This window comes from Bos taurus, chromosome 11 (assembly GCF_002263795.3).
Source record: "Bos taurus isolate L1 Dominette 01449 registration number 42190680 breed Hereford chromosome 11, ARS-UCD2.0, whole genome shotgun sequence".
Taxonomy (NCBI): domain Eukaryota; kingdom Metazoa; phylum Chordata; class Mammalia; order Artiodactyla; family Bovidae; genus Bos; species Bos taurus.
In genome coordinates this window covers 2,685,158-2,697,889 of record NC_037338.1, presented here as the reverse complement: position 1 = coordinate 2,697,889, position 12,732 = coordinate 2,685,158, and the positions used below count along the sequence as shown (strand labels likewise).

The 12,732-nt window shown below is 48.9% G+C and overlaps 1 protein-coding gene across 4 annotated transcripts in view; it reads left to right on the top strand.

Moving 5' to 3' along the window:
• LMAN2L (lectin, mannose binding 2 like) overlaps positions 1 to 12,732 on the top strand; it is an 18,942-nt gene extending 6,210 nt beyond the window's left edge. For 2 of the 4 annotated variants that reach the window (XM_005212348.5, XM_059891410.1), the window contains 4 exons: positions 7,549 to 7,710; positions 7,803 to 7,917; positions 10,861 to 10,980; positions 11,302 to 12,732. In XM_005212348.5, coding sequence (XP_005212405.2) covers positions 7,549 to 7,710; positions 7,803 to 7,917; positions 10,861 to 10,980; positions 11,302 to 11,444 — 540 coding nt within the window. In that variant the 3' untranslated portion in view covers positions 11,445 to 12,732. 4 annotated transcript variants of the gene reach the window in all.

Genomic DNA, 12,732 nt, shown 5'->3' with positions numbered 1-12,732 from the left:
AGGACATGTTGTTGCTGGGTATCCTATCACTAAATCATATTTAGCAAGAAAGGCACAATTAGAAATGGAAGCAGAACTTACTTTTTCCCCAAAAAGTTCTTTATGAAAATTTTCAAACGTGTAAAAACAAATTGGATGAACAGATCATTGTCTATGCAAACCCAGCTTCAGCAGTTTTTCACATTTCCGTACAGAGTTTGGCTTAAAGGGGGTGGAAAGTGAGACCTGAGTTACGAGGGGAACCTTGCATTGTGGGTCAGTTAGAGACTTGCTTCTCGGTGTTGCTTCTGGGCTCTTCTTCAGTCTGCCAGACATCAGCCACTGTTGAGGTGCCCAGCCCGGGAATCAGTGAGCGAGATCCGCGTGGCCCTCGCACTCGGTAGCCCTGGCGTGTGAGCGTGCTGATGGGGTCTTTGCGGAGGTGCTCTCGGAAGACCTGGCAGGAGCATCTCACCTGGCGGGGACTTCCTCCAGGAAGTGATATTGACTTTGAAATCTGCAGAATTAGATCAGATTAGATGCAGATAGAAAAGCGTATGTTTATGTGTTAAAGTTAGAGAAGGGACAATGAATGTGAAGGGGAAAAGGCAGGGGGAGAGAGAGATGAGGCTAGAGAGAAAAAGAGGGCCCTCAGTCTCCCCGTGTTCCAAGGCCTCCGTTCACCTTGCGTTCTTTGCTGCTACCGCTCTTCTGTCCCAAACGCGTTCATGGGCCACTGTGACTGAGCAGCGTCTCCTCGGGTGGCTGGTGACCTGTTCAGACCAGCTGCAGAGCTATTTGAGTGTAGGTGACTCGCCCTCACCATGCACATGGTGGGGCGAGTTCTGAAGGGTGGTGTGCCTATCAGGGAGTCTGGAGCTAAAAGTGTTTTAGAGGGTAAGCGCACTAAAGGATCTTAATGAGGGGGACGTCGTGAGAAGGGTTTGCAGTGCCGTTGAGGAAATAGTGGTGGTTAGAAATGCATCTGAAGCACGCGTGGGCTTTAGGGCTTGACTAGAGTTTTACACATGGCTCTCTGTTTCTCCCAGAAATAAATCATTCACGCTCTCTTAGCTTCCATTTCACTATCAGGCGGGAGTCATTCTGCCTAAGAGGGCAGATCTGATGGGCCTTGTTTTGTAAGGAGAGTAGATGTTAACCAAAAATATCAGTTTCAGGTGGTTAAAATTGGGACTTTTCTGCCTCAGCTGCAACTGCCCTTGGAATTATCTGCAAAGCATTTAAAGCTACTGCTCTCCAGGCCCCAAGCTCAGAGAGTCTGATGGGCAGCTTAACCTTTTCAAACATCTCTAGGTGAATCCCACATATAGCTGGCATAAAGGACCCCAGGATGCAGAAGCAGCTGGTTGGCGAGTGGCGTGAGCAGCTCACTGCTCTTTTCAGATCAGGCCAGCTTGGAAGTCGAGTTTCAGGTGCTTCCTATATTTTTTTAACGTAATGATTGTTTTTCCTCTCTTGAAACTGGAATAAGCAATATGCCGTGAATTTAACAACACATTCCCTCCAACCTTTATGTTGATGAAAACACTGATCCCTCTTGATCTCTTCATTGTTGGTGGAAAGAATTTTTACATTATTAAAAGAACTCTGTAACTTCGTAAATTCTCTTGTTATACTATTTGGATGTGATTTAGTGGGGTTTGTTTGTTTTTTTCTCAATCCTTGGTGAGGCAGTGTTTTCTAAGAGACACTCCTTTGGAAATTAGGTCCCAGGAATATTGGCCAGCTCTCAGATGTCATTAGGGATTGAGGCTGAGAAGTAGAAACCTATTTCTGCTACAGTTGAATACAATAAGATTATACATGCAATTTCAGGAGGTTCCTGGGTTCCCCAGAGTAGAACTGTAGACAAGATCTCCTCTTCCACAGAGTTGAACTATCTTCTCATTTACAAGAGCATTCATATACTGGGCTTTCCCAGTGGTTCAGTGGTAAAGAATCCACCTGCAGTGCAGGGGACGAAGGAGACAAGGGTTCAATCCCTGGGCTGGGAAGATCCTCTGGAGGTGGAAATGGCAACCCACTCCAGTATTCTTGCCTGGAAAATCCCATGGACAGAGGAGCCTGGTGGGCTATAGTCTGTTCGTAGGGTTGCAAAGAGTTGGATGCAACTGAGACTTTACAGCACAGCACAGCATTCCCGTGCTGCCGTAAAGGTGTGTAGCAGTGAAGGTTCAGACGTGCCTCTTAGGCACAGGGTAAGCTCTCAGAAAGTGCTGGCTGTTTGTGTTCACAGCACTAAATGACGTCCCTGGGGACATTTGCAGACATCTCGGCAGTGCTGCTGTGGCTCCGTGCTCTCCTTCTCCCCTCCCATCCTCCTTGTCTTCACACCTGGGTTCCAGAGAGCAGACCTGGCCAGCTTGCTCAAGTGCAGTGTGGTTTAGGTTGGTAAACCTGCTCTGAGAGTGACTCCTGGATGCTGGTTCATAGACTTGTGTTGGTTGGTAACAGTTTCCCTGGTTTGACAGTAGGAACAGTGAAGTGACTTCTCATAAATGTGAAATGTTTTATTATTTATTTATTATGAAATATTTCGTGTTTTTTTCATTTAAAATGTTCTTTTTAAAACTGATGTTTATTTTAGATGGCTGTCTTGTCATTGTATTTTAATACAGTTATTGTATTTTAATTGTATTTTAACATATTTAATAGGTTAAAAAAAAATCAAGAAAAAGCAAACCTGTTAATCCCCAGAATGTGTTATGTGTTTAGAGATTTTTAGTGGTCCATAACAGCCAGTGGTCTGGGAATTACTGCTCTAGAAAACATATGTTTGGTTTTGTGTTTACATATGAGCACCTGTAGACAGTATTTAGATCTAGAAACTCACTTAGTCATTGAATGAATGTTGACTGCCTTTCGAATGCCAAGCACTGTGCTGAACGCTCTGCGTATTTCACGTCATCTTCATAGCGAGCCCTGGGAGCTGTGTGTTGCCCTCCCTGCTCACAGTGCGGAAGGAGAATCTCCGAGATGACGCAGGCGGCAGTGGGGGCCTCCTGAGGGCTGCGTGTGCCCCTTTTTCTACCTAGCGAGTCACAGCGAGTGTGCTCTGCACCTGTGGGGTTTAGCATAGGATTCACAAGTTCACGCGTCCCTTTGCATTCAAGGTGTGCTGAAGGTACACTAGTACCTTGTAGTGCAAAAAGTTAAAAACACTTCCCCACTCTTCAGGCACAGCAGGCAGGAACTCCTAATTTTTGGTGACTCTTCAAAGAGGAATGAAACTGCCACCTTTGCCACAGTCAGGGTGATTCTTCTGCCTTTGGTTCTGGCTGTATATAGGCTGCTTTCCAAGCAAAGAAACTTAGCTTCTGTGTGAAATTAGTGGGTACCTAGGAAACCCTTCAGGAACTCCTGACTGGGCGTAGAAGTTAAAGTGGCATTTAAAGACTTAGGGTTAACGTGAGGTGGCAAGTTGAAGGCCAAGCCGTGAGTTGCTGAAGTGGACAGATTCCAGCTTGGAAGCTGCAGGCCTCTGTCTAGTGCTGTATTTCTTAAATTCACCTGGCACATCCCAGTCATCCATAGCGCCTTTTATTTTTTTTTAATTTTTAATTGATTAACTACGTCAGGTCTTAGTAGCGGCGCACAGGCTCTCTAGTTGTTACCCCGAGGCTGTGGGATCTTAGTTCCCCAACCAGGGATCAAACCTGTGGCCCGTGCTTTGGGAGGCAGCTTCTCAACTGCTGGACCACCAGGGAAATCCTGCCTTTTAAAAAATACATAGTCCCATGCCCCATTCTAAACCTGCTGAATGAGGCTCTCTGACTGTAGTTCCCTCATGTATGTGCAGTTGAAAAGCTCCCCCAGGTCATGCTGAGGCCCAGCTGACCTCTGGTGCTGAAAAAGAGGGTGCCTCACCAGCCTTGGCAAGGATGAGGACCCCTTAGGTTAAAGATCACTGTTCTCAGCACTCCTCAAAAGTTACAACTTAAACTTCTGATCCCAGGTACTGGGGTTGATACCTCAAGCAAGCCTTGGGATCACCGGAGCTCCCGAGTGCATTTTCAATCCCTTCTTTTCCCTCATTGTTCACTGAAGTTATGCACTTTCTTCGTCCGAAGCCCAATTCAGTAAACTGCTGACAACACATTCATAATCCCCTTGTCCTAAATGATAGTGGTAGAAGAGTACTTTTCCAGCAGTTCAATCATCCACTGGTTCATTTCATACCTTGTGTAGTCCTGTACATAGGCCACCGGTGGTGTAAGAGAACAGCTGGGGAGCTGGTCTGAGGCTCCCCCGAGACCCTTACTGTGACCTGTAAGGCCCAGTGTGGTCTGGCTCCCGCTTCAGCTCCCACCAGCCTGTTCTTCACTCACTGAGTTGCAGACACCCCTAGTTCTGAAGATGCTAACCTCATGCTTCTTCAGCCCCCATATTTCTTGGTGGATTCCCTCTCACTGCTTGGTCTCAGTTCAGGTGTTGTCTCCTCAGGTATATTTCTCCTCTGTATTGTATTGCCTATTTTATTTTTGTCGTAGTATTTATCACTGTCTCAAACAGTGACAGACTTTATTTTCTTGGGCTCCAAAATCACTGCAGATGGTGACTGCAGCCATGAAATTAAAAGACGATTACTCCTTGGAAGAAAACCTATGACCAACCTAGATAGCATTTTAAAAAGCAGAGACATCACTTTGCCAACAAAGGTCCATATAGTCAAAGTTATGGTTTTCCAGTAGTCATGTATGGATGTGAGAGTTGGACCATAAAGAAAGCTGAGTGCCAAAGAATTGATGCTTTCGAACTGTGGTGCTGGAGAAGACTCTTGAAAGTCCCTTGGACCACAAGGAGATCAAACCTGTCCATCCTAAAGGAAATCAACCCTGAATATTTATTGGAAGGACTGATGCTGAAGCTCCAATCCTTTGGCCACGTAATGTGAAGAACTGACTCACTGAAAGAGACCCTGATGCTGGGAAAGATTGAGAGCAAGAGGAGAAGGGGGCCACAGAGGATGAGATGGTTGGATGGCATCAACTCAATGGATATGGGTTTGAGCAAACTCTGGAAGATAGAGAAGGACAGGGAAGCCTGGTGTGCTGCAGTCCTTGGGGTCGCAAAGAGTCGGACCTGACTGAGCAGTTGAACAACAACAAGATTGATTGTATGTCTCCTCCCCTCTAATGTCAGCTCCATGAGAGCAGACATCTGCCTGTCTTATTTCCCATTGAGCATCCAGCGTCCGGGACATTGCTTGGCTCATATTAGGTGCATACCCAGTATTAGAGAAAGGAATGCTTTGGGCTCTACCCCTTGGCCCACAGTAGGACAGGGCTAAATTGAGCTTGTGTAGGTATCTCTTATTGCTAGTGCTGAGAACTGTAGCCGTTTTTTTGGAATAAAGCTAAACACCCTTGAACCTTCTGACTTTGCTAAATCTGTCCTGCTGCAACGTTCCCACGGAGCTTTTTCTTGCCCACATGTTGTAGGTTAGAATAACAATAACTGTTTGGAGATATATGTCCATAAGACTCAATTAGAGGGTAAATGATCCCTTTGGATTAGAGTTAATTTGACAGTCTCTCAAGTGGTGGGATTTTTGTCTTCTGGGCAAGAGCTACAGCCTGAGATCCTGGGCAGTAAAGGACATCTTGAATTTGGAAGAATCTAGCCATATTTATCACCCTCATCCCTCTCCTTGCCGCAGAAGTGCTGTCATCTGGGCACAGACAAACTCCTGGCCTGACCTTTGGACTGTCAGAGACATAAGTGAGGCCTGCTTACAGAGTGTGATGCTGGGTGTTTTTATAAAGTTCTGAAAGTTTTAGGACCCTGTGTGGGTTAGAGAGGTCTTCCTAATGGACCCCCTTGAGTATCTGATGATAGCAGCAGACCTTCTCCTTAGAAAATGTACAAGCACCTGCTCGTGTAGTTTTTTGCCTACAATTATTTTTGCCTATAATTGTGAGGGGTCTGAGGACTTGTGGAATGCCCTCCGTGGATGCTAAAATTCTATTTGGGGATTGAGATTGGTTTGGGGATTGAGATTGGTGCTCTTCCACTGCAGCTGGGTCATAGCTCTTGCACAGATGTTTCTTTCTGACTTGGTCTCCTGTCTTCTGTGCCCTGTCTTGTTTTTATAATAACCTGCTGGACCCTCTCAGGCCCAGAAGAGGCGGTATTCTCCGGGAGTCCAGGTACTCAATTCTTGACTCACTGTGGCCATCCCCGATTCCCTTGTGTGCCCATCCGACATTTGCGACTGTTCTCAGTCTGTGTGGCCATTGTCTCCAGAGTCACCAGTCTCCAGTTCCGCCTGCATCTTCATCTTGCATGTTGATTGTCTAGAACAACGAGGAACCCCGCAGAGCAGTGGCATGTCTCATGCTTCCTGTCCTTTCATCACCCTGCCTCTCTCTTCACTGCCTTAGCCCCAGGCTTGGTGTGAAATGGTTAGCTTGTCATTTCTAAGGAAGAATTTGCTCCACAAGGGCTGTTGGAGAGAGAGGGTCTCCGAAGTAGGTGGGAAGATGGGTGGGCTCCAGGGAGACTTTCAGTAGGAGAACCTTGCCCACTGAGTATTACTGGGAGAAGTTGCGTGTCGTGAAGAGCCAGAAGGTCTTTTGACTGAGGATAGTCAACCTGTGGCTGGAGAGGCCACCTGGTTCTGGCACTGTCCTTTCTGAGTCCTGATCCATTTCACATCATGTGCTTATAGAATGTTAGAATTTGAAAGGTGCTATCCTAAATGGAAAGAGTTCCCTGAGCGAACAGGTATTTTCGAACAGAATACCTGGGTGCACCAAGTATTGGATTGGCCAAAAAGTTCATTCAAATTTGTCCATAAGCTGTTAATGGAAAATTAAAACTTTTTGGCCAACCTAGTACTTGCCTTGTGGGGGAAGAGGTGGAGCTATGGTGGACACATACAAAGAAGCATAATAAATGATTTTTCAGGAAGTTTACGTGGCAGTTGGTGATATGTGTTTGTATGTATGTGTATATACACACACACATGCATACACACAGGGGCTTCCCCAGGGGCTCAGCGGTAAAGAATTTGCCTGCGATGCAGGAGTCGCAGGCGACTCGGGTTCGATCCCTGGGTCGGGAAGATCCCCTGGAAAAGGGCATATTAACCCACTCCAGTATTCATGCCTGGAGAATCCATGGACCTCGGAACCTCTGGGCTACAGTCCAGAGGATTGGAAAGAGTCAGACATGACTGTAACAGGTTAGCACACGCGCACATACAAGTAAGAAGAAAACCAGTCTTGGGTGGAATATAAGTACCCAGTGCTGATCTCTGGGAGGGTTCCAGTCAGGCCCAGAGTGTCAGAGGGGCCATTTCGGACCCACCCCAGATGGGAGGAGGATTCCTGGAGGCAGGTACTGAGGTCAGTCACTTCTGGGCCTTGTCCCTCGAGTGACCCTCTGAGCGTGGGCCCTCGGAGGCTGCTAGTGACAAGGCAGAGTGGCCGTCTGGTCTGTCGTGAAGAGCTCAGCTTTGTGTGCAGAAGTCCCGTCACTGTTGGCACAGGCGTTCCTGCGAGCGCTTCCTCACCACCCTCTGCTTTGCCTCCCCTGCCTTCCCAGCGGGTGTTCCCCTACATCTCTGCCATGGTGAACAACGGCTCCCTCAGCTACGATCACGAGCGGGATGGGCGGCCTACAGAGCTGGGGGGCTGCACAGCCATCGTCCGCAACCTCCATTACGACACCTTCCTTGTGATCCGCTATGTCAAGAGGCATCTGACGGTGAGTCCCTGTCCAGGCCCGTCGGCAGTGCGGGCCGTCTCGCTCCGCTGCCGGGGCCCGGCCCTGACTTGCCCCCCCTCTCTGTGCTGTAGATAATGATGGACATCGACGGCAAGCATGAGTGGAGGGACTGCATAGAGGTGCCGGGGGTCCGCCTGCCCCGGGGCTACTACTTTGGCACCTCGTCCATCACGGGCGATCTCTCAGGTACTGCCCTGCATGCTCCTTACTGGCCCTAACTCAGGTCATGTCTCACTAGGCAGGCCTGGGCATGAGAGCCCGCTGGGCAGAGCTCTGGCAAGCAGGTGCCCACGAGTGCTCCCCTTCCTGCATTCTTGTGTGTAGAGCCCAGATTGCCAGGCCTGGGGTCGTCTCGCACAGTTGTGTCTGGCAGAGGCTTGCTGCTAACAGCAAGCAGCGCTCGCCTCTTCCTCAAGCAGTGCTTCCAGCCTGTGCTCTCCTTTTTCTTATGCCTGTTTCTGCAGGCACGTCCTTTCACCCATATGCTGACTTCCCCTTCTCCTCGCAAAGCTTCTCCTTGACTGACCCCCAAACTCTTTTGTGCTCAGATTTTTTTTTTTTTAAATAAAACCTACACTTTATTTATTTATTTATAGTTGGGCTGCATTGGGGCTTCTCTTGATGCGGTGTGTGGACTACAGAGCTTGCAAGCTCGGTAGCTGTGGCTCTTGGGCTTAGTTGCCCAAAGACGTGGGATTTCAGTTCCCCAATCAGGGATCGAACCTGCATCCTCTGCACTGGGAGCACGGAGTCTTGACCCTGTGCTCAGATGTTTGGCTGTGTCGTGTGTGCAGAGGCCTCTGTAAACTACCCGCGTGGCAAATGCTGCGTTCAGACCTGTGTCTCTGCCACGCCCTGCCCTCAGGAAAGCCCCCTCTGTTTCTTTGCTCTGTGCGTTTGCTCTTTGTCTTCTCTTGAGCTCATTTGACCAGTTACCCTGAAACTCCTGCCTTACTTGACTTATGTGACATTAGCAGAACCAGGCTCTTGTATCTTCTCTGGATTTTTCTACCTACTTGTTTCCAAAGTTTCTCTTTTATGTCCCTAAGCCTCAATCATGACGTCTTTTGAGGTAAAGAAACTTTTGGTTCTTTTGATTAATATAGTGTATTATGACTGAAGCTGATATGAAATAGAACTTCCTTGTGTCAAAACAGAAAAGCAAATGCCCATCTGAAACGGGCAGCATCTACTCGGTCTTGGCCCATTGTTGTCAGGAGAAACTGTGGGCTGTCCTGTTGTTTAATCTCGATCCTGGCACAGAAAACATTTTTTCTAATTGAAGGTAAATCCAGTTTTTTTCTTTAACCTGGTTTTACCTGCTAAAGATTCTAAGAGCCCAAACAGCTGTAAATGTCATCCTGATAATAGAGATGGCAAGAGGTCCAGTCCGCAGTAGCAGCCTAGTAGCACTGAGCACCCTGCACTCATGTTTGTGGCCTCTTAATACCAGTTCCCACTAACAAGAATAAAAGCTTCCTGGAGAACGTGTCTGATGCCAGGTCTAAGGTAGGAAATACAAGCTAAAAACTTCCCAGAAAAGCAAAGAAGATATCAAAAACTTATAGGTTCTTGTAAAAGGACTCAGGAGTCAACTTGAATAGGCTCCCACTGGGTAAAGTTGGTTTGAGTTGAGCATCAGTAAGAGGTACAACTTCAGTGTATTGTGTTGTTCAGTCATGTCCAGTTCTTTGCCACCCCATGGATTGTAGCACACCAGGCTTCTCAAACTCATGTACATTGAGTCAGTGATGCCATCCAACCATCTCATCCTTCAGTTCAGTTCCGTTTAGTCGCTCAGTCGTGTCTGACTCTTTGTGACCCCATGGACTGCAGCACTCCAGGCCTCCCTGTCCATCACCAACTCCCGGACTTTACCCAAACTCATGTCCATTGAGTCAGTGATGGCATCCAACCATCTCATCCTTGGCTGCCCTCTTCTCCCTCTGCCCTCAATCTTTCCCAGTATCAGAGTCTTTTCCAGTGAGTTGGCACTTCATATCATGTGGCCAAAGGATTGGAACTTCAGCATCAGTCCTTCCAATGAATATTCAGGACTGTTTTCCTTTAGGGTTGACTGGTTTGATCTCCTTGTTGTCCAAGGGACTCTCAAGAGTCTTCTCCAGCACCACAGTTCAAAAGCATTAATTCTTTGGCGCTCAACGTTCCTTATGGTCCAGCTCTTACATCCATACATGATTGCTGGAAAAACCATAGTTTTGACTATATGGACCTTTGTTGGCAAAACGGTGTCTCTGCTTTTTAATAAGCTGTCCAGGTTTGTCATAGCTTTTCTTCCAAAGGACAAATGTCTTTTGATTTCATGGCTGCAGTCACTATCCACAGTGATTGAAACACATCAAATATGTTTGAATCTGTGAGTTTATAATGTTACTTTAAAAGGGGAGAGAAAAAAAATTGAGCCCCTAACTCCTTCATCCATCTCTGGTAATTAATAGTGAGATTCAGGGTCATAGTCACAGGAACTGGGAAGAGTTAGCCACAGTCCAGAAGGGAAGTGTGCTCCAGGCCAGTCGCTGTGCCCTGCTCATGGCCCGTTAGACAGCTGCTGTGCGGCCCTCTCCTCTTGGTCATGTGTGTAGTCCATGTTAAAGGGAAGCTGTGGGGCTGCTGTGTCTCCTGAAAGGTTTTACCTGTGATTGGGGCTGAGTTCTTGTATTATCTCTCAATTTTGAAATTATATAGGGGGCTTCCCTTGTGGCTCAGTGGTAAAGAATCTGCCTGCCAGTGCAGGAGACACAGCTTAAATCCCTGATCCAGGAAGATCCCACGTGCTGTGGAGCATCTTAAACCCGTACGCCACAGTTACTGAGGCCTGTGCTCTAGAGCCCGTGCTCCAAAACAGGAGAAGCCGCTGCACTCAGACACAGCCAAAAGTAAATAAATTTATGTAGGTAATGCATGCTTGTTGATGAAAACCATATATATAGGGTAACGTAGAATATTCCCTGTTACCTGTCCTTACTTTTAGATGAGAAACAAGAGGTTTTGGTGGTGGGTTGTTTTTTTTTCAGGTCACTGTGTGTGAGCTGTGCACTAGAAGCTTGAACCAGGACATTCTTCTCAGGGTGCCTTGAGTCATCCCTTTGTCATTTTCTCTGTCTTTAGACAACCATGATGTCATTTCCCTGAAGCTGTTTGAGCTGACGGTGGAGAGGACCCCGGAAGAGGAGAAGCTGCATCGGGACGTGTTCCTGCCCTCAGTGGACAACATGAAGCTGCCTGAGAGTGAGCACAGAGGTCCCGGGAGAGGGCCCCACGGCCGGCCAGGGGATTGAGGCTGCTGGGGGGCCCAGGGGCCGTGCAGCCCAGCAGTGGGGCCTGGCTCCCCTCTGAGTTCTTCTCCGGGGCACCTGGGGCACTGGCCCTGCTCTCTCACTGGGCTCCACGTTACCCGTGAGCAGTTCAGGGCTGCTTAGGTTTTCAGTTTTGGCATGTGGAAAGGGTGTACTGGAGCTCCGGCTCCCAGAAACTGGAAGAGCTCTCGGTCGGTCCTTCCCTCCTCGAGCGGCCCCCTCCTTCTGACCTCCTTCTCTCTTGCTTCCTCAGTGACAGCCCCGCTGCCTCCCCTCAGCGGCCTGGCCCTCTTTCTCATCGTCTTTTTCTCTCTGGTGTTTTCCGTCTTTGCCATTGTCATCGGGATCATACTCTACAACAAATGGCAGGACCAGAGTCGGAAGCGTTTCTACTGAGCGCCCCCCACAACCTCGCCCCGCGTGACTGTCCCCTCAGCGTGCGGGGGGAGCTGCACTGACCTACCCACCCGGCCGGGTGGGCCTCCTCCTGTCGCCAGCACCTGGTCGGGCATGCAGGTCTGTCCCTGGAGCTGTGCGGGCAGGGACGCTGGCTCCCCCCATCACCTGTGAGGACGGCCAACTCTGGCTCAGGAAGCCTCCCCCGGGTGATGCTGCTGCGATGTGCCTTTCCCCAAGGTCCCGCCACTTGGAAGTGAAGAGGGCTGGCGAGAACCTGGGCCGCCGTGATGCCAGAACCACCAGAAGGAGTCACCGAGCTCAGGCTGCCTTGCTGTTGGGCTCACAGGGCCCTTGGGCTTCACTTGTAAGTCTTCAAAGACTAGAAACTGGTGACTCCTCACACCTTCTGGCCAGCCAGCCACTGGTTTTTGCTTTTTGTCCAAGCCCCTGTCCACCTGAGGCACTTTCCTTGGAAATCTGGATAGAAATCTCTTCCCTGCCTCTCCATCCTTCCATCATTCTCTGCAGATGCAAGCTGAGCTGGAAAAGACACCTGGCTGCCTGTCCATTAGGGCCTGGGGCTGCAGGACACACTCGGGTGTCACTGACCCTTGTTAGGTGGCCATGGGGAGGGGGCATTCTGCAGGGGCTTGCCGCTCTGGCCTTTGTTCTTGAGGGTGGATCTTGGTTCTGTTGGTGTGTTCGTGACACTCCCAGTTAGGCCCCTGGTCAGGTGTGTGAAGTCAAGAGATGCTTGGGAGATGTCACAGGTGCTGTGGGACTAACTGTGAAACTGCTCCACGTTTTGACACTGAAAGCAACATCTACCACGTGACCTGAGGACGTGGAGATGTTTCTGGATGCTCCAGAGCCTGCTTTGCTGCATGTTTTGTGTTCATAACTTTCGGAATCCTACTTAGAGTGTCAAAATGTAAGGAACCTTTCTTCTATAGCCTCAGTTTGGATGCTCCCCAAAGAGGAACTCTTGCTTCTCTTCCTTAAGTGATAAGAAACGGTGGTTGTAAATCTGGGAGCAGTGGATCCCCGTCACCTGTGCCTGGAAGAGTTCACTGTTGTTTGAGCAGCAGAGCCTGAGCATCTTCCTTTCTGGGTCAGCCCTGATGCCACTGCCTTACCCGACGAGGAGTCGGGCGCTGCTCGCCTGTCTGCCCTGTGATTCTGTTGCTGACAGGTGGACTCTCCCTGGAGGGTCTGGGCTCAGCTCTCCTAGCCCTGTGCTTCTGTAGCCGGAGGGAAAGTCTTAACGTGGCTGATGAAAACCAAA